General features: G+C 45.0%; 1 protein-coding gene across 3 annotated transcripts; it reads left to right on the forward strand.

The window, feature by feature from the left end:
- The first annotated feature begins 5,781 nt into the window (after nucleotides 1-5,781).
- CEND1 (cell cycle exit and neuronal differentiation 1) lies at nucleotides 5,782-20,776 on the forward strand. Of its 3 annotated transcripts, none has more exons than XM_082222855.1 (2): nucleotides 5,782-5,937; nucleotides 18,579-20,776. In XM_082222855.1, exon 2 carries the CDS (start codon nucleotides 18,815-18,817, stop codon nucleotides 19,235-19,237), a length of 423 nt encoding a protein of 140 aa, XP_082078981.1. In that variant the 5' UTR covers nucleotides 5,782-5,937; nucleotides 18,579-18,814; the 3' UTR covers nucleotides 19,238-20,776. The 3 variants fall into 3 exon arrangements, with proteins under 3 accessions (XP_082078981.1, XP_082078983.1, XP_082078982.1); XM_082222857.1 differs by lacking the exon at nucleotides 5,782-5,937 and adding an exon at nucleotides 6,045-6,234; XM_082222856.1 differs by lacking the exon at nucleotides 5,782-5,937 and adding an exon at nucleotides 11,500-11,721.
- Nucleotides 20,777-21,439: the final 663 nt, after the last annotated feature.

Here is a 21,439-nt window from a genome sequence, read left to right on the forward strand (position 1 = left end):
TGAATACCCTCTGGTAATTTTCACATGGAAACTGATAGGATTTGAATGTGTGTTTTCTGCAAAAAGCGTGTCTAGTGAATACACATTTGTGCAGGGTTGGTTTTTGTGTGTGTGCTGAATCTAGCTTCCTTTGTGTGGCTACACTTATGTAAGGCTGTGCATTGCTGAATGTTCTTGTGGATGGAAATGCGTTGAGGTTGTTCTAACACTGATCTTTCTTCCAAAAAACAAAAACAAACAAACAAACAAAACCCTTAAATTGAAAGCTGTAATTTTGCAGCTACTGAATTCACTGCTCCAGTGACTTCAGTGAGCTCCTTTGGACCATGCGTGACATCAGCCAGAAGGCCAGCAGTGGTCTTTTTCTTTGAATCTGCTACCTCCTTTCCCAAGAGTATTTTTCAGCCCAGCCTATGCAGCTATTTCCTCAGTGATGTGAATTGATTAGTGCTTGTTGTTTGATGTTCAAAATGGTGCTGGAGAGTTGGGTGTTAAGGTGGTGAAAGCTCCCTCATTATTACTGTTATTTATCTGTGCTGACTGTGCTCTTGGCGTTTTTTTCTGGTTTTTTCATGTGGCACTGGCATGCTTTGAGGGCTTCTAAGGGCGTTCCATTTCAGAAGAATCCCTCTTCTTAGGTTCTGCTTTCTTGGTGTAGTTCCTTGATCAATTACAGCTAAGAAAGTGGGTGGGGTGGGGGATCCAATAAATCCCTTTATTGGTTATGTGCCCTGATTATATATTCATTTCAGTAATTCAAATCTCTGTTGACAATGTGTTCAACCAGATAATCTTCATTTTAGGTTAACTATTTATTTGCTGGTATTAAAAAGGATTTTGTTGCCAGTCATCTAGGCCACCCATTTGTTAAGTGGTGCTTCTAGTACAGTAATGTTTCAATTTCCAACACTGGCCATTGTGTGTGCGTGCAATTTTTGTTTGTGAGGCTTACAATCCCTGAATGGTGTGTATCAGTTAACACCTTTATGATGCTGTGTATCCTGTTGCTGTAGGAAACCTGGACAATTATTGTACTGTTTTCTGAAACTGCTGCTTAAAAGTAAAATTTAAAAAGAGCAAACTTCTTCTCTTGGAGAGTTTTAAAAATAACTTTTTTGTGAACTGTCATGTTAAATAAATATTCTAAATAGAACTAAATCCATTCCTCCAGTGCCGTGAGGGTTTTGTTTATGTGTTTAACTTCTATTTCTGCACTTCACAACATTGGCTGGATGTAGAGAGGTACTTGTCTCCATTTTTCAATTTTAGAATCAAGAGTACACCTATCCTGGCCTACATACTAATTACTCACTGACCTTAATTGGCTGTTTTAAATGGGCTTGTGAATTCTCCTGCACAAATCCAGATTGTGATACAATATCCGGGGGGGGGGGGATATTCTACAAGTTTCCTGGTTAACACTTATGACAGCATGGTAAAAATCTACCTGAAATTTCACCTCAAAGAAACACCGAAAAATCTAGCCCTCAGGAGCTAGGATAACATCTGCAGATTTAATGTAATAACATATGCACTAACCTCCCAGAAAGAGAGCCCAAATAGGTCCTAGAAACCTTTCAGCACCCTAGAGCCAAGCTGTTTTTGAACTCTGCTAAAAGCCAAGCTGGAGGGTACTTGAATATAATTTGATAAAGCTCCAGCTTGCTTACCAAGTTTAAAGTCAGGACCCTCCTCTCTCTCTCTCTCTCTCTCTCTCTCTCTCTCTCACACACACACACACACACACACACACACACACACACACAAACAAATTGGAAGACCAGGCAGGCAAATATTGTAGATGTTTTCCATCTGGGATAACTTCCCTTTAATGTATTGAGTTGGACTAGAAGATCAAGGTTCCTGGCTCCTTAGTTTCTCCACAGATGGTCTTAATGTTGAAATGTTGAATCTTGCTATATCAAGAAGGCTGGTGCCATGCATCTCTAATGCAGTACCATTTAAAGGCCATTCTGCTTCCATGGAAACACAACTACGCAAGACAAATGTGTGTGTGCACATCCCTACAGACTCCGGGCTCATTGTGTGATGCCAAGATAGTGACACAGACACAAGTTAGCCATTTATCACTTTCAGAGCCTCACACCTTCCCTGTGGGATTTATGCTAGAAAACAGAGCAGCCATTCTACTGCCTTAGCACTATGTCTTAAATTCTCCTGAATTGTCTGAACTGGGAATTTTATGTGTTTCATTTGAGTGACAGCTGAATAAAACAACTGAGTAACCTGGACATGTCCCCTTTCCCTAAATTCTTTCTTAAACACTGGATGGTCTTTTTTTCTGAAAGCAAGAGTCACATGGTTCATTTTGGTGCCTGCTTCTCTCCATTCCCCCACCCTCAACAGAACAGGCGACTGCCATCTGCTGGCCACTTGTAATTTTTTTCCTGGTTGGCATAATTAGCTCTGCCCACCTTATGACATTAAAAAAAGTGGGTGTGGATTGTGATTTCACTGTGATAGTTGCTGTATCAAAATACCAGAACCAGCAGGATGCAGTTATGTTTCCCCACCATAAAGTGCAGAAGGAAAAGGAGGCATATCCCAGACCCAAGGATCCTCTATGAATCTTTGCTGTGATGATGGTGCAATAGATGTAATACACTGAGGCCCTTCACTTGGAGAGATTCCAAATCACTTACCGTATTTTTCGCTCTATAAGACGCACCAGACCACAAGACGCACCTAGTTTTTGGAGGAGGAAAACAAGAAAAAAAATATTCTGAATCTCAGAAACCAGAACAGCAAGAGGGATTGCTGTGCAGGGAAAGCAGCAATCCCTCTTGCTGTTCTGGCTTCTGGGATAGCTGCGCAGCCTGCATTAACTCCATAAGACGCACACACATTTCCCCTTACTTTTTAGGAGGAGGAAAGTGAGTCTTATAGAGCAAAAAATACGGTAGTTCAGTTACCCATCACTTTCATTCATTCAGTTTACATTGTGCCTTCAGTGCAGAGTCCTAATGCAAGTTACTGCATAAGTAAGGGGGGACACATACATTAAGATTAAAACAAGAGCAACTAAAAATCTGGAAAGCCAAAAAGGATTTTTACTTGGTCTCAAAAAGACTGTAGTGCAAGAAACAGGCAAGCCTCCATACAGAGAATGCTTCACAAATGGGTGCCACGACTATGATGCCTGTCTACATGTGTCCCAGCTGCCTTGATGCAGATAGCAGGAACACCTGTAGGAAGGCTTTGTGGGTTATTTAAGTGTATGGGGAGGCTCATACTGAAGTACACCTGGATAGGTACCCATGCCATATAGGGCTTTTGAAGGTAAGCACTCACAGGTCAAACCGTGCAAGGAAATGGAGCAGAAGCCAGTGGAACGTTTTGAGCACTGGCAAAATACACTCCCACCAATGGGGCCCAGCTAGTATCCTAGTGACCATGTTTAGGACCAATTAATTAACTGTAGTCCATTCTGGAAGTTACTGAAGCATGGAAGACTCTTTCTAAACAAAAGACACTTGTGTTGAACCCCTGGCGCAAGAGATTTTATGAAAGGTACAGTGAAAATGAACCATGAATTTCAAATGCTGGACTACAAAAGGTAAAAAGAAGGAAACAATGCAATAGAATGGATGCTGGCATTTATTTATTTTGCGGTGGGGAGTTTTGTTGGCAAACTCAAGAAATAACAGTAAGTTTGAAAGCATTCCAATACATTTTTCCACTATCCCATTCTCCCTTTGGGAACGCCAGAATGGCTTACATGGGAGCTTGCTGTAGACTCCCTTTCAGTACTGATGAGTCGAAATACCTTTTTAAAAAATCCCACCAAACTTAAGATATTATTGAGAATGTCTTAGATGTTTTAATTTTGAATTGCAACCTGCCCTGGGACTGGCTGGGGAAATGCAGGTAATAAAATTTAATAATCTAAAATAATGGTTGGCTACACAGCGGTCTGGCTGTAATACACAGGAACTTGAATACTTGAAGCACCTCCATTGGAGGTCAATTGATTGAGCATTAAGATGCAGCATATCTTTCAAAAACAGTGTTCTTGTTTATTTAAATGAGGTAAAATTAGAGACTCAAGAACCTTTTGCAGCTGATTTATATCTGACTTTTTTAATGCATTTTCAAAATGTAGTTTCAGCTAGGTACGGGAAATCAGACATATGGAAATCAGAGGCCAGATGATGTTCTGCAATCTGATTGTTCTCTTATGAAGAAGCTCTATGAGTGGCTATCTCAAGACTGAGCAAGGCACAAGACAACCTCTCCTCCAGGGTTATTTTCCTGTCTAAATGGCTACTAGCCATGATGACTATGCTCTGTGTCCACAGTTGGAGGTCATAATGCTTCTGAATACCAGCTGCTGGAAAATCACAGGAGAAGAGGATGTTCTTGTATATGAATTCTGCTCGCAGGTTTCCCAGAGGCACCTGTGAGAGCAGGATGCGGGAAGAGAAAAGTGACTGCCCTGATCTGGCAGACTTTTCTGATGTTCTTAAGAATAATTTTTCTAGGAAGCCGGAGTAGATCCATCTCCTGCAATAGCAACAGAGCTGAGGACAGAAGCTTTACTGACTCACGGCCAGGTCCAGTTGCCCTGTGTCTATACCATAGATATGGCGGAGGTGGGAGAATGTTTTGAAAGCAAAAGCATCTGGTTTCACAGACAACAGCCAAGACAGAAAGGTCAATTATCTTAAATCCCAATTTATCTCAGCGGGAGCTTTGTTTGGTAGTGAGAGTGGAGCCTCATGTTGATTCCACCACCCTCAAAATGAGAGGCCTAACCCTAACAAACCTTTTACCAGACAAACTTCTAGCACCATTCCGAATGGCCAAGTAGACAGATGCAAAGGACGACTGGGAGGGAAAAGCCCTGCTGCGTGACAACTGCACCCCTCAAGTCTCTACTGCGCGTTGGTGTCTGCGCAGGCAGGCTTACAGTAGAGAAGCGACGGGGAAGCACAGGCGATAGACGGGAACCGGCTTTCAGCGAACTTCGCCCCGCTCCAACCCTGCCGCTTTCTCCTTTTCTCCTTCCCCTTGTAAACAAACTCACGCACACGTGCAAGCGCAAGCCGGGGTCCCAGTGCGCACGTGCCTTCTCGGGGCAACGATGGAACGTGTTTTGGCGGCGCCTTGCTCTCTTTTTACGGGAGAAGACACTCATTTTGCCCCCACGAGGGCGGGATCGGAAACCTCTTCGCTTCCCACCCGGCGCGAAGTTCCTGTCTAGCCCATCTCAGAATCCATGCGCCTTCTATCACTTCCTTCCTTCCCCTACTAGGCCGGTGCTGCGGGGGTGGGGTTCATCCGAGATCCCCTTGGCACGGAGAAACAAATCGCTCGGGGCTGCGATCTTAATCATCGCTCCAACCTCCAATCTATTTTGTGCCCGTCGAAGAGGAGTGGCACGAAAGTTCGCAAAACAGTGTGCACGGTCATTTTTCGCATCCTCTCGAATACACTCATTAACAGATCTCGCGGCTACGTTTCATAGAATAACACAGTGCCTGCTGGCGCTACTTCATACTGGGCGACGCTCCCCTCCCGCTCAACGAGGAGCCCAGTCACCGCGGGCTCCTGAGCAGCAGCCTCCCACCCACACGGCGCCAGGCCTCCCTCCTACCACGTTCCCAGCTGCAAACTCGACTCCCTGCAGCCATTCAGCCTGAAAAGAGCGTCAGGACCTATCGCGGCTCGCCTCTTCCTCTCACACCGCCCTCGGTCCCTCCCTTGGCCCCGCCCATCCAGGGTGTCCCCGCCCACTTCCCCCGCCTCTCTCCTCCTCAGCTTCATGCGGGTCTGCAGTGAGGCATTGTGGGAAACTCCCAGGGTATTTTCCTCCCCTTCCTTTCCCCCTGCTCTTCATCCGTTCCTCCTCTCTGCGGAACAGCCAGCTTCCAAGGTGTGACATCAGCAAACAGAAGCCCTAAGGTGGGAGTAAAGGTATGGGTCGTTTGTTTTACCCTCGGCCTTCTGGAACATTATAGAAGACACACCCCCCCCCCAGTAAGGGAAATAGGCAGGCAAAGAGGGATGTGCACGGAGGAGGGGGGGGATGGTGGAGGGGAATGTTTTTGCATGCAGGTGAATAGAGGTAGAGCTGCTTGTTTAAAGCTGCTTGGGCATCTCTGAGAGCGGGAGAGGTCACTGGGTTGCTAAGATAAAAGCATTTCAGTCGGCAGCCCTGGCTTTCCTTGGTGCATTTGCCCTGATTCTGGCAACTGATGGCACCTGAGCAAAGTAGGAACGGGGCGGGGGCAGGGGGAGAACACATGTGAAATGCGTTTTGAGTTCTACACCCAGGGCTTCTGTGCCGCGTTTTCTTCCTTGAAGGTCAGATGGTGGGTGTGAGCAGAAGCCGAATACCGACGTCCTACCTATCCTGGGGGTTATATAGCACGGCAGAACGTCATCTGCGTTTTGATTTGGTCATTGTGCAGCCAGTGCTGCCCAAGCATAACGATTGCAGTGGCTGCCCAGGAGAATTTCTGTCAAGACTTTTTCGGGAGAAGATTTAACATCCATCCCTGAGAAATAGATGAGAATTACAGCATGCTGGCACAATCTAGCAACGCAGCTATTTTTTATAATTTAAATTTAGAAAGTGGGGCTGATGCTATTGTGAAATCAGGTGTGTTTATTTAAGGCATCTTTTATAAACGAAAAAAAGATAGAATTGGGAGAGAAATAGGCACCACTCTTTGTTTTAATCTTGTAACATTAATGGCACACTTTTCTATCTTAAATAATCCTTTATGCTGTATTTTGCATTGGGTGTTTCATTCTCTTTCCTTATTTAGCCATCAATCCTGCATGTAAGATGCCAAATCAAACATTGGCTTGCTTGATCAAACCTTTTGAAATTTTAAGCTTAGGGTTGTATGCCCTCCCCCCTCCACTTTATGCTAGAAAAGTGTGTATCTGCACCTGTAAAATTCTATTAAAACAAAAGGGGTAGTTCAATGATGCACACTTCTTCTGATATTTTACATCTATCTAAAACTAGTTGGGAAATGGGAGGAACCTAGTGGTAAAGTGGTAGTTGCTCTTAGCTCTAGAATAGGCCCTTGTGCATTGTTCCTGGGGGAAGGGGGAGGAGGAAACACTCAACCTAGTGGGTATTTGAATTCATGCTGAGCTATGGGGCACCTGTATGATGCTGGAAGTTCTAATATTTAGTGTATTTCTGCCTTCGTACTGCCATGTATTCTTCACCTTGTGCCTGGAAAATACCTGTTGGTGTGGCCTTTTCCTTTAAAAAAGAGTGCCAGGTTTTTCCAAGCATTCAGAAGTTGAGGCTTTAAAGCTCTCAAACGAGGGCTGACCCTCCCCCCAATGCTGAGCAGCCTGCAATTACTAGGAGGTATTAGCGTACTTCACTAACTGAAAACTGGAGATTTCTGGAAATCTTCACCCTTCAGCTATAGTAAGTCCCATTGAAATCAGAGTGGACATGTGTACAACTGCACTGCTGGGGTAGGATTGCTTGAGGTTGTTTATTTTGAAGGCCTGACCCTTATTCCATAACTCTGAATTATAGTTTCAGCAAAATACAATTGATACCTTTATTATATCTAGAACATTCCTGTTCCATAGCACTCTATGGAATACCTTCACCAGAGATCCAAAATACAAATTGGGTAACAATTCAGAGCAAGCTATGTGCCCTCAAGTTCCTTTTAATTCAGCACACCCTTCCTCATGCAGGTTTTCTATTTGTTCTTTAATGGGGATTCAGTAATGCTTAACTTGCACAGGTATTTGCTCTCTTTTTTTTATTGAACAGCCTTAGGGCGCGTGTTTTGGTATATCATAGCTGTTCAGTATTTCCCAAGCTTGGGTTACATGATCATCTCCTTTACATAGTTGCCAAAAGAAGGGGAGCATTCATTCTCTTTCTGCCATTGTGGGTGGTGCTGGTGGAGCAATTAAGGGAAACTAGGATGCCCAGAAATCAACCAGCTTCTTTGCAGGCTTTCCTTATTATTAGCCATGCAGAACATCTGATCTCTTGGGCCTGCATTTTCATGCTTTCACCAATGAGTTCTGGATGAAAGCTACTTCTACCGCTATCTTCTAAAGATGTGGCAACAATAAAACTCAAGACTCTCATAGAGTCCTGGCGTTCTTGGTCTCCTTTACCATCACTTGCGCCTCTGGCATTTTTCCATTGCTGCCTCTTGGCAAGCGTCAGGCCTCCATTTCTTTGTGGTCAGGCCTTTGCTCACTGCTGCAGCAGAAGGAAGGAAGAATTTACTGGCTTCCTTTCCCCCCTCAATAACATTGCAATAAATAATCCCTCATGGAGAGAGTGTGTGGATGATGAGTCAATGATGCTTATATATTTTCCACTAGATAATGTCCTTATTACTGGGGAATAAGTAAGAGGGGAAGCACAGTTTTTGTTGGTTAGTGAGGTAGAGTCTGAGTAGGCCTGAGCTTTCCATGGCCACCCCAGGGAGCTTGTGCTGTTCTTTGCTAAAGGTCGTTGCCTCAAGCTGGGTCAGGATCTCTGTCTGCAATGGCTTCTTGAATTTCAAGTGCGACACGGCAGCTTTGAGCCAGCGCCTGCAACGTTTGGGGCCTTGCAAGATTTCCAACCCAGTCATTTGTCTGCCATAGCAGAGCAAACAGGGGAATTGTTGGGTGACACATCCGGGGCATAGCTTTGAACTGAGTTACAGGGAAACAGAAGTTACTAGTTATCAGGAACGCTGATAAGATAAACAGAGCCATCATTCTCAATGGAGCCATTGTTCATCATTGTTTTTTGGCACTGGAGTTTTTTGTTCTTCTTCTTATGGTTTTATCTATCTCTGTATTCAACAAGCAGAGAGAAGGAAAAGTCCATGGGCCCGCCATGGCTTGTATACAGAAAGAAAAGAAAGCAGGTGGCAGGGTGACAGTGTTATGACTCAGTCAGACTGAACTCATGTTTGATGAACCAACTTCTATGCCAACTTTATGCCTCTGCAAGCTTAATAGCCTGTCCAGGGCAACAACTCTGTGTGGCAATTAAGTATCCCTAACTCCATCCAGAGATGGAAAAGATGACATGCTTATATTGGAGGACTGAGAGTTGGTTTACACTTTTGTTTATCCTGAGCTAGGAACAGATCTGACAGGATAATGCACACACTTCAGGCCACTCATCAAACCCTGCAGGGTTGACTTCAGGCCTGAGGACACCCTCAGCCAAATGCCCCTGAGCAGGCTCCATGCTATGCTGATGGCCTCTTCAGGTGGGGAGCTACAGCGACAGCACACTTGTGAGCTTTGGGTATGATTTTGCACAGTGCCCCAACATAGCATTGCTCTAGGAAACAAAGATGAGGGTTTTCAGACCCCCAATGGGAGCCACAGTGGATTTCATTGAAAGGAGCCTGCTCAGTGGGTCTTGCCAGGGTCCCGAGGCTTTGGCAGTTGCCCAGTGATGCTATGTGCTGATGATGGGACTTCCTCCCAGCTGCCAGTTATTCCAGTAACGAGGTGCCCCATTTTGTTCTTCACAGCTCTGCTGTCTTAATTTGTTAACTCTCAGTGAAGATTCTGGGATGTCCTATCTGCTTTGAAGGAGCAACTCCTCTCCCAATAGAGTGTGTGTTGTATCTCTATGTGTGGTGGGTGTGCACATAAGGGAGTGTGCAGTGGACACACCACTACTCTTGGAGAGTTGCCCAAATCTCTTGTGTGGTTCTTAGGCTGAAAAAGGTTAGCCACACGTGCTATAGGCTCTAGTGCAGGGTTTCCCAAACTTGGGTCTCCAGCTGTTTTTGGACTACTGTTCCCCTCATTCCTGACCACTAGTCCTGCTAGCTAGGAACGATGGGATTTGTAGTCAAAAACACAGTCTACTGCAGGGGTGTGGAACTTTTTGTAGAGGGCCTTTTCCCCTCAAGCATAATCTGTTGGAACTACATATTGGTGGTAGTGGGCCAGAGTCAAAAGTGAGACAAAGGTAAGGGAGGGGCACAGCTTTCCCTCTTTCTAACACACTTTTCATTTTCTCTCTCTCTCTCTCTCCCTTAAACCCTTTCCCCTATTTTTCTCCTCCTTGCCACCCATGTGAAATTAAGTTATGGACCACATGAAATAAGGACGTGCACAGGTAGTGCCACAGATTGCCCACCCCCTGCTCTCGTACATTGTGGGGGTTTTTTTGGTGTGCAGGCTTATTTTAACAATTTTGTCATAACTTACGTGGGGAAACCCTGCTGTAGTAGGACGGCTGCAACCAAAGATTTGGAAACTCACTAAATTATGAGTTTCACCCCAACCCCATCCAATGGGGGGAAATGCCTGTTTATACAATTGGTAAAATCAAGTGACAAGATACGAGCTTGAGGGAGGGGAGGTGCATGCTTGAATCCGACACATACAGTCCTTGGCACTTAGTAAACCAGTATGCCAGGCCAAGTTCTAGGGCAGAGCCCATCTCCCTGACAACCCTTTTTATGGGTCAGGAAATATTTTACAGGTGACTATTCAAAGATGGAGCCACCTACTTGTAGCCTGAAGTTGAGCTTTTTCTCTTTGGGGACAGACTCAATCACTTGATGCTGCTGACTGTACACACTTGCCCTGACTAACTGACTATTTGCTCTGCTAAGGGGTAAAAGTACTGTGGCAGCCATTTTGTCATGACCATAGAACTGGGCTGTATGGGATTCTGGGGTTTTCCTTCTGCACCTTGAGAAAGTGTGGCCAATGTTCCAGCGCAGTGTCATGATCAACATGAAAAGGGAAAGTGAACTCTGAGGGGACAGGCCTGTCTCTTTCCTGCTCTCTGATATCGCAGTTTGTTAAAGCAATTGCCAGCATTAGACTCTGTGGGCTGTGTCAGAATTCAAAAGGAAAAGACTGGTGGGCCTAGAGAGTGTGTCATAAATATATATTTAAAAAATGGGTCAGCATTGCTTCCTGACTAAGCTGACTAAGCGATGATGGTTTTGCAAAAACATTTCACGGTGTGCTGCAAAACCGCCACGTGGTCCCAAAGGCTGCTTTGTGTGTCACAAAATCCCTATACAGGAAGTATCTCCGGCCTGGTGACAGATGTGCAGCCTCTGCAGAGATCACATGTTACAACTTGCATACACAGGCTTCCTTGATGCTGATGGGAATCTGTGGGAAACAAAGAGTACACATGTGCTTTTCCACACAAGGCAGGTGGATCCAGTCAGAAGAGTCACTTGCCCATATCAGCTGGTGTCTCGACAGAGCCCTGAGATATGGTAACTTGGCTAAAGTGATAATTAAGACAGGTTTTGAAAATGATTTTTCCAGGTTCAACTTCAGCTGCTGTAAAGTCTACAAAAGGGTATCAGTTCCAGGGTCAGAACATGGATACCCCTAGTTTTATAAACCAAATGTCCTTCAAATGTCTCTGAGCGTAGAATTGCTTGTCAAAATGGGCAGTGCTTGGTAGGTGGGAAGAAAGTTGGTGGCTGTTCGTTTTTGCTTGGCTCCTGGGTGCTGTTTTCCTTTCTGACACAGGAAGTGATCTGAGGCATCACTCTGTTGAGACGCTGAAGAAGAGCAGCTGCTTAAGAAGGCACAGGCCAGAGAGTTTTGATGGGAGAAGAATTAGAATGGATGGAGGAAGGGCTCTCTGTTTTCTGGGAGAGATGCACACAACTTGAGAGGACAACAATAACAAAAAACAAACAAAACCAGAAGTCATGAGCATAGTGGATTGAAACTTCAGTGCCCAGAGCCCCGCAGGAGGTGAATAGCCTGACTGTCCCTGTTTACTTCAGAGTGACGTGTCCACAGTTCAAAGAGTGAGGGGCGGGGAAGCTTCACTAGGCTGCTATTGGTTTGGTGGTGGGTTCCCTAACCCGGTGCTTTCTAGATGTTGTTGGACTACAACTCCCATCATGACTGCACATGCAGCATGGTGGCAAGGAGCTGGAAGTCTAATATGTGGAGGAGACCAGTCTGGTGAAGGCAGTTGTCTGTTAGCAGTTGATACATTTGTAGATGCTGTCTGGATATGAGGGGCCATCACTGACAAGTCCTTGACCATACATTGCTTGTTGAATCTTTCTGTGCTGTCATCATTTGGGGCTGGTTTTGGAGATTGCTCTTAATTTGTTTAGTGGTGGGGAGGGGAGGAAGAGTCCTACTCCTTCTACTGCGGTTGATGAGAATCTGGACTGCAGTTAACTTTCTGTCAAAGCCAACATGACACTCACATTCTCTTTAGCTATGTCAGATTTTTTTTTAAAATAACATCAGGTAACAGAAACACAATCTTCACCAGGACCACAGGGCTTGGGGTGGGAGGAGTTCAACCCTTTCCTTCCCCTGCCAAGGCTACAGCTGTTTTGGTTTTAATTCCTGACTTGGTTGCTGAAGACACAGATCTAGTGGGCTGGGAAATGTGTTTGTAAAGCAACCACTGGCCCTCTTTTACACCTGGAGATAGATGCTGTGTGGTTTCTCTTTAGAGCAGCAGCTCCATGAACTGCTCAGTGGCTGACAAAGGGAAACAGGGTGTCTGTACCCTTTGAATAGTTGTGTTAGAACTGGGAGTTTTTGCAGTTGCAGCTCAGCTTTGCTCAGCCGGACGTGACAAAGTCATCTACTCAAATCTCCCCCTGCTCTTTCTTCTTCCACTACTATTTGTGTATGCAGGAGCCTCACCCTCCATTTCAACTAGTTAGCTAGCAATATTATTAAGGCAGGAATTTCCCCTAAACATTTCAGCAAACTGCCCATTGTCTTCTCTTAGCATGTATTGGAGCCACCCTAATTAGCGTGCACACAATTTTCTACTCTTGAGGTGGCACTTTTGTACATTGATTCCAAGGTACTTCCAGGTGCTTCTACCTGTTGCTACAGTGAGGAACAGTTGCTGGCAAACAGGAAGCACAACAGAGAGACTGTACTGCAGGGTTATAGATCTATAGGAGCGTTTTTTTGGTTGGACAATGCTTCTGTTATCTGGGCCAATCCTGCTAACCCATGTAAAGCTAGTACTAATCTGAGTGGGCCTCTATAAGGACATAATAGCCCTGCTTGATCAGACCAAAGGCCTTTTTAATCCAGCATTCTGTGATGCTGAGACGAAAATTTTCGTTGTGAAATGGTTGTTGCAATGGGCTGCAATATTCTAACTTGAACCCCTTCCAGAATATTGATTTTCCCCTCTGACCAAGAGTCCTGAGCTTCTTGTGCTGTGCCTGCCTCTGTTTCTAGTCTGACATCTTTCAAGAAGGGGATAATGGGCCCTGGAAAATGACTGTTGAAGGGGAAGAGAACAGGCTTTTTGTAATTATGGCTCTTTACAGAAAAACTAGTGTGACTCATCTATTTGGTGTAGGGTAGATATCTTTCAGCAGCACAGACAGGGGGAAATAAAAGGGACAGATTAAATTTCGAGGCTTCTGGAGAAAGGAAGAGATGAGAAATGCAGGAAGGGAAGCAGAAATCCAACAATTGCAGTGGTCAGGTTTATTAGAACCAGTAGGACCCCCAACAAAATATGGAAGTATACCCCCCCTAATCCCTTTCCTCCACGACTCCAGCCTTTAGCTAGAAGGCATTTATGCTAGCCAATTGTTTATTTCCATCATTGGCAATCAATATTCCGTGGTTCCTGGAAGCCATTAAGCATGCTCAATACTCCTTGGTCTGGGTTGTGGGAGTTTTGAGAGAATGGAGTCCCCCTTGAAACAGCCCCAGGACTCAGCTACATTAGTAAACAACAACAACAACAGCTTTGTAAATGCGTTATAAACATGCAACACCAGGTGGCACTATGGAGCACAAAACTTTTCTTAATGTTCCCCCACATTCTAGCCATTTTGGCGCCTTTTGAAATTGAGTGATTTGAGCTCACTGTTAAAAGGAACAAGTGTGGTCTGCAACAAAATGTTGCAGTGTGTTCTGATACCCTAAGAGATGTGTGCTTGTTGGTGGCTCTAGAGCCTTGCTGGTGCTACTCAGTGTGGAGGTGGAGTTTCAGGAGTGGGATGAAAGAAAGGGGGGGATTCTGCCCCCCTCACCCTCTTGACTGTAAAAAGCAAACGAAAAACAACCTACTATGCAATTCTAAAATTTCAAATCAAAAGTAAATTCCATTTTGATTTCAATGGAGCATTCTCCCAAGTAAGTGGATATCAGATTATTCCCTACCTCTTGAGTCACCACTGCAATAGCCAGATCCCTTTCAGGAGCTAGCACTTTACTGAAGCAACATATATATAGTGAGAGCAGAGCAATCCTAATCATGTCTACTCATAACTAAATTGTATTTAATTCGCCAGGGTTTACTCCCAGCAAAAGGAGGTTGGGATTACATCCTAACCTTCCCTTCCCCTGCTGGAAAAGCCAAGCGCTTTCTCTCTCTCTCTCTCTCTCTCTCTCTCTCTCTCTCTCTCTCTCACACACACACACACACACACACACACACACACACACAGTGTGGGATGAAGATTTATGCATTCATTTCAATGAATTCATTCCCCCACTCCTCTCTGCCCTGAATTTATCAGTGTTCTGTTTGTTTGTTGTAATTTTTACAGTAAAGTTGCTTGTTTCTGTTGTACTGCTCCAGAAGAAACAGCCCTCTCAAAGAAGCCTTCCCCTCAAGACAATGTGGCTATGGATCTGTTCTCTCCCCCCTCCCCCTTTATAAATTATTGGCTTTGTTATTCTGCTTCCTCCTTTTCTTTGCTTGCACATACCAAACAGCTTAGTGCAAGCTAGTAATTTGGAAGGGGAGAATGCCACTGCAGCTTGCTAAACAAAGTGAAAAGAGGGGGTGGAGGAGTGTGGGGGCTGGCTCTCTCAGCCGTGTTTGCATGTTCTCTCCTCGGTACAGGATGCTGCGCTGGGAGAACTATGAATAAAAAGGCCGCAGTTAAATGGCATAGGAAGGGGGAATGGCAAAAACTGAGAGGGCTGCCATTCCGAGTTCACTTAGGAACATAGGTAGCTGCCTTATGTGGATTCTGACCAACTGCTCCACCTTGCTCTGCGTTGTCTACTCTGACCGGCAGAAGAGGCTCACCAGGGTTCTTTCTGGAGATTGCAGAGATTGAACTGGGGTCTGTCTTCATGCAAAGCAGATGCTTCTACTGCTGAGCTTTGGCTCTTTCCAATCACTTGAAAATTTGGGGAACATGGCTAAAGTGCTTGCCCTGCATTGATCCTATGCTGCCTAATACGTTCTATCCTAAATTTTACAATGATGGTATATGTTATGTAATAAGGGGTTTCACTCCCTTGTCCAGGTGCACAACTCCAGGAGAAAAGTACGAACCATGTAGCTGGGTGCAGATTAATCAAAATCTCCATTTTATCAACCATCCACCCCCACTCAAGCTGCCAGATCACTGACCCACCTACCCCACTGGAGGCTCTTACTTCCTAGGAACCTATTCTTGGAAAAGGAAGCTTTATCCAAGATACAACATTTTAGGATCTGTAATATCAAGGTTCCCCCCCCCCGCCCCAGCCTGGTATTTGGAGGCAGAATACTTGCTCTGTGATGCTTAATCTGTGGTGGTTCATTCGTTGGGGCTTCAGTGATGACCAAGCTGAGCTTTCTTTTTTCAAGTTCTGGTTGGCTGAGTCATAAGTAATTAAAAGGCCTCCTCTAGTCTATTTATGGCTTTGCTTTTAATTTCTAGCTATTTCAAACTAAGTGCTAGGAAAAGCAGCTCATAGGGGAATAGTTAGCAGTCCCCCTCCCACTCTTTGTCTGCTCAAAATGGCAGCCTCCCAAGGGTGCTTTGGTGCACCGGGGGACACTGGTGAGCTGCAAATACAATTTAAGACGTGCTGCACTGTTAGAATCTGATGTTTTTCTGTGGACTGTGGGTTATGGAGCTTTGGTATGTGCCAGTTGTGGCAGGTCTGTTGCTAGAGTGGTGTGGTGGGTGCAATTCTCTGGAGGTGGGATGGGGAGCAGGGATTGTTAAAAAAAAAGCTGTTCATGCTTTTTGAGTGTGCGTGTGTGAATGGGCCATGTCCTGTTTGATGGGGACCCAGCACTGCCTGCCTTTTCGCCTCCCTTGGGGGAAATAATAGGGGGGGGGGGAGAGAGAGAGAGAGAGAGAGAGAGAGAGAGAAGGGTCCTGACTTTAAACTTGGTAACTTGGTAAGCAAGCTGGAGCTTTATCAAATTATATTCAGGTACCCTCCAGCTTGGCTTTGAGCAGAATTCAAAAACAGAGAGAGAGAGAAACAGAATCAAAATGCAGAGTTGTAAAACTCCCTTGCTCAAAAAAGGTAATCTAGTTTAAATATTGCATAGAAATGTACTGTCACAACCCTGTTTCGAATGATAAAAATACATAAAATATTTCTACTTGTTTCCATCTTGGAAGAGGATGATGGGAGAGGATTGCCAGGATATTTTCATTTTCATTTTTTCCCTTTTTTCTGGATATATTATAGGTCTATATTTAACTTTGTTGGTGGAAAAACTGTATGCAGCTGTTCCTGAAACCTCCAGCAGTTTTGCTGTGGTGGCAATGATGGCCTGTCTGTCTCTCCTGGTGCTTTCACCCAACATGTAGTAGACAGCACCATTAGAAGAGACCCTGACTTAGGCCAATTACCCATCAAGATCAGCATCCTCCTCTCACAGTAGCCAATCAAATGTCTGTGAGAAGCCAGCAAACTGGTTCTGAGTGAAATAGTATTCAGCGCACCTGCAGTTCTCATGAACTGGTAGTCAGAGGCATAGTGCCTCTGACAATGGAGGGTGCCCCCTGACCTGTCCCCTCTAAGCTAGCTTTCTGCCCTGGGCGTGGTGGAAGATGCTGCCCTGTCTTGAAGTATGATTGAGCTATTAGCTTAATTATGTAAAATGGACAAGGGAGGGAATGCACCTGCTTTGGGCAGCAAAATGTATTGAGCTAGCCGTGCTAGTTGAAAACCTTTCCTAAACGTTATTTGACCTGGTTTGGAGACTGAGAAAAGCTTACCTTGCAACATTCTGGAAAAGGCCATGAGCCATCTAAGACCTTGCCAACAAGTTTTGATCAATTCCATCATTCCAATGACCTTCGGATGCTGCATTTTTCAAGGGCAATGGAAATAATCCAATATTTTCCCATCACACATTGTATGTGGGACACACACACACACACACACACACACCAAGATTTCATTGTGGATTTGTGAAAGCTTATTATCAAGGACCTCTAAAATGGAGGTTGCAAATTTAAGAACACCTATCAATCAATGCATAGGTAGCCATTGATCCATCTAGCTTCATATAAGCTACCACATTACCTAGCAGTGGGTCTCCTGGGTTTCTGACAGGGGTCTTTCAGCCTTACCTGAAGATGCCACGAATTGAACCTGGGACCTTCTGCATGCAAAGCACTGAACTACTTTCCTTCCTCCTAATAGGAAGTGAATCCCACTGAGCTCAGTGAAATTTGCATCCCTTGTGTCAACATGCCTAGGATTGTGCTGCATGTCTCCTACAACCTTCCAATAATTCCCAGGGTGTTTGTTCCTTGCCTCTGGGATTTTGATTCTCCCAAGATTTACTGCTGGTCTAACAAAGTGTGATGTTGGGAGCCTCTGGGACTTGGTCTCTGGAGTGTGGCGCGGGAGACTAAAGGAGTGGCGGTGTCCCCTTCTGGGTCCAGGCTTGAAACTGATGAGCAAAAATGGTCAAAAAAGGTACCATGCCATTGGAGCTACTGACATATTAAACCACTGCCATCAGGTGCCCATGTTTTGTCCCACCTTGTCTGTTTATTTCTCTTTCTCAGCGGAGTCTGTTGGAGAAAATGAGGCACTGCTTTTGCCATCTCCAGTCTGCACTCAGCTAGTCCCCACCTACTTACAACCCACCCACAGGGTGCTGCTGGCTCTCAGCTTCCCCCTCCTTATACTCGGTGCTGCCCTGTAGAAGTCAGCGGGGAGGAGGGTGGGGACAATACTAGAATTTGTGTGCTGCTTCTGTCATTGGCTGTGGCTCCCTGTCTTCCGCCCTACCAGCCCCAGTGGCCAGCAGCTGCCACGGCCCCTTCTTACGTCTTTCGCTGCAGGCTCTTCGGAACAGGAGACTGTTTGCCAGCCATACTTGGCAGCACAGTTCAAAGTAAGTAGCCGCCATAAATGAGCACCGCCTTTTCTTAGAAAGTAAAATACAGAGGCCTCCCCCAAACATTTTTGTTTAGATCAGCCTACCCAGATATTTAGAAAGTTGGTGCGAGTTTTTATCTTTTCCCCCGTCTATTGTTATTTTAGCTTGATTTTTTAAAAAATTACAGATAATGTTTTTCTTTCATTCCTATTTTTTGTAAACTGCTTTGAGGGTTTTTTAAACAATCAGGCAGTGTTTAAATTTTATGAAATAAAATAATATAAAAAATACGCACCCTAGATCATTGACTGGTGTCTAGTATGACAGGGTTGATATTTGGCCTCAATAGGTCTACTGCAACATCAGCACTATGTTATACCATGCAAATATATAGCAAAATATTAAGAAGTGAGTCCTGAAATACATGTTTGGGCAAAATGTGTGTCTCCAGGTCTGAAAAGATGGGATACTGCTCTTGATGTCTTTTGTGACCTGACCTTCGTATTTCTAATTTATCTTGCAGGTTCTATAACATGATCCAGCGGCATATTGTTTGAGCAGGGCACCCTTCAGGAACACGGAATTATAGCTGCACAAGGCCAAGCAGCTTTGAGGCGGATCCTTTTTTATTGGGATTTTGGCTCGAGGGCCAAGTGAAGGGAGCCGGGGTCAGTCCAACCTGCTTTGTGCCTCCCTACCACCCCTTTTGGTTTGGTCTGAGAGCAGGAGTGGGTGGCCTCTGCTGTGCAGCTGAGCAAGATGGAGTCCAAAGGAAGCACCCGAGGTGGAAATAAGCCCGAGGCCAAGGCCGCCAGCTCAGGGAAGCCCGAGAAACCCAACCCTGGCCCTGCCACAGCTGCCGATAAGAAAGAAGCCCCATCAAAGGAGCAGCCGGCTCCTCCTGCCACCACCCCAGCAAAAAAGGCGGCAACGGCGGCAGCCAGTGAGGCGACCATGCTGAACAACCACGGCAACATGAAGCCTAGCTCTGCTGGGGGAGCGGCGGAGGGTGCAGAGGCCGCAGGTCATCCCGCTGACTCTGAGCACAAAGGGAACAATGCGGAGGAGTCTCCGGGCAGCAGCATTTTTGAGAACATGAAGCCTCTGATCATCGTCGGAGGGGCGGCGGTGGCTGCCATTGCTCTGATTGTGGGAGTGGCTCTCCTTGCCCGGAAAAAATAAATTGCACCCAAGAAGCGCAGGGGAGAGGAATAACCCTGGGCTGAATGTACAGTTCCTTTTGAAACAAAATGCATGTGGTAAACTCTATACATACCTATAAATATGCCGTATATAGAGAGAAAGATCTAAGTAGGTACAAACTGCAATGCTGGCCGCTGCCTTGCTCAAAGCAGATGCGCCAGCATTGGCCTAGCGCGGGCACTTGGTGGGCTTCTGCTCTTTTGTGTAATATAACTCAGCTAGCAGCAATGTGTATAGATGGCTTTTCTTCTCTGGTCCGTATGAGCTCTTGCAGTGTTTTCCTTTCCTTCCCCACCTTTTGTCCCGAGGTTGGCTCCAGGGTCTCTTAGAGTTCTCAGCTTGGTTACGCTGGATTGCGGTAGAGCAGGTGGAAACGGAGAATTTCCCATCGGCAGGGTCACCTGTTGCCATCCCTGTTCCAGCACACACTGTAAAGTGGTGTGAGAATGCTCACAAGCTAGAGTTTCTTTCCTGATCCAAGGAGGATAGAGTGTCCCTAGTATGCGTTTCATCATAGCATTAATGTGCTCACTCTGTCCCCCCTTGCCTAAGTTTCAAAGTAGCAGCAGGAGCACGGGGGGCTTTCAAAGGTCAAGAAGCAAGCATGGCCTGCTGAAAGCCATAGGGTAGCCTTGCCATCCCACCATGCAATATATGGGCATGGTGATGTATAGCAGCCTGGCTGCGGATTTCAATGAGCATTGCAACTTAGTAGAGAATTTTCTGTTGAAGAACCTGGTCCTGTGCTGGTAAACTTCTTATGCAGGACTTGATGCCATTGATACTTAAAGCAACATGATTCAAAATATGTGGAAGTCAAGGAGGCGTTCTGTGCTTATGGATTTGGGATGAATGCTAGCACTTCGCTGTGGAAGGTTGACCTGTCATTCTATGCCATGTATGGAAGGGGAAAGTAAGAAGCAATTATGGGCTGGCTGGTTGGTTGGTTCTTTCTTTTGCTTTCCTCTTTTTTTTAGCTTGTGACCAATCAACAACTGGATTATGGTTTAGGAAGTATTTATGTATGGAAAATCCTGCCCAGGTGCACAGATTTGAAATGGATGGGTTGTCTTTTGCTATCTGACACTTTATAACTCTAATGCTGGAGGAGCTAGACAAATGGGCTAATCCCATTTATTTCACTGGACATTTCAGTGCAGAAAAAAAATGGCAACCGATTCATTGAGGCAACTCCCCCCCCCCCTTAATAAATTAGAACCAATGGGCATTTAAGAGGGGAGGAAATTCCCTGTGTCCTGAGTTAGCCTTGCTACTTTGGTGACCTTCCTGAAGAATTAAAATCAGACTTTGAGAGGAGAAAGGATCAGTGGAATGTATGTTGACGTATCTTTGTTAATATATCTACCAGAGATAATCCACTAACCATAAGAACATTGGGACATAAATTGTAATGTAGGGATGACCGTTTGAAACAAGAAGCTTACATGTATATTTTTGCTTAGATTGAATCTGATGCGAAAGTGGTGATTGACATCAGATTAGTGTTGTTGTTGTTTTTTTAAAAAAGGAAAAGCTAATTAGATTGAACTAGGAGTTGTAAAGCTTTTTTCTGTTGTTAGGTTGGGATAGATATGAGCAGCCAAGTTTTCGTTGCAGTACAGACTTGCTCATAAATTAATGTGGGTACTAGATTTCTTTTGCATTTTAGTCTCTGGACCCACAACTTGATCATGAAATAGGATGAGATGGTGACAGTGGCAGGACTACAGTTCATCGTCTTGAAGACCAACTTTCTCTCCCTTTCTTTCGTATTTATGGTTGTGACATGATAGGTTAGGTCTATAGGGGAATCATTCACCAACAGTCATTGCTTAGTACTGTGGTGTCCCACTGTCTAGAATAATTCTCCAGAACCCACCTCCAGTCTGAAAGCACCTGTATTTTTGTGTGTATGTATGTGTACAAGCTTTCCTATACAAGCTTTCCTACCCTTACCTTATTTGAGAGTATCTGTGTATATAGTACAGTTTACTGAAGTCTTTGTAAAGCTACAAAACCTGTATTCTTTGTACAAAAAGCAAAAGGCAATCATTATTTGCGCACCTGCATTCACACAAAGTGTCCATGTTTTGTGCCACTTGCATTCCACCATGCAGCATCCGAAACCATGGTTTCCTTCCAATAAATGAATGTATGGTTAGCCAACTGGTGAATGTACGA

The sequence above is a fragment of the Podarcis vaucheri genome (assembly GCF_965113315.1).
Source record: "Podarcis vaucheri genome assembly, chromosome: 1".
Lineage (NCBI taxonomy): Eukaryota > Metazoa > Chordata > Lepidosauria > Squamata > Lacertidae > Podarcis > Podarcis vaucheri.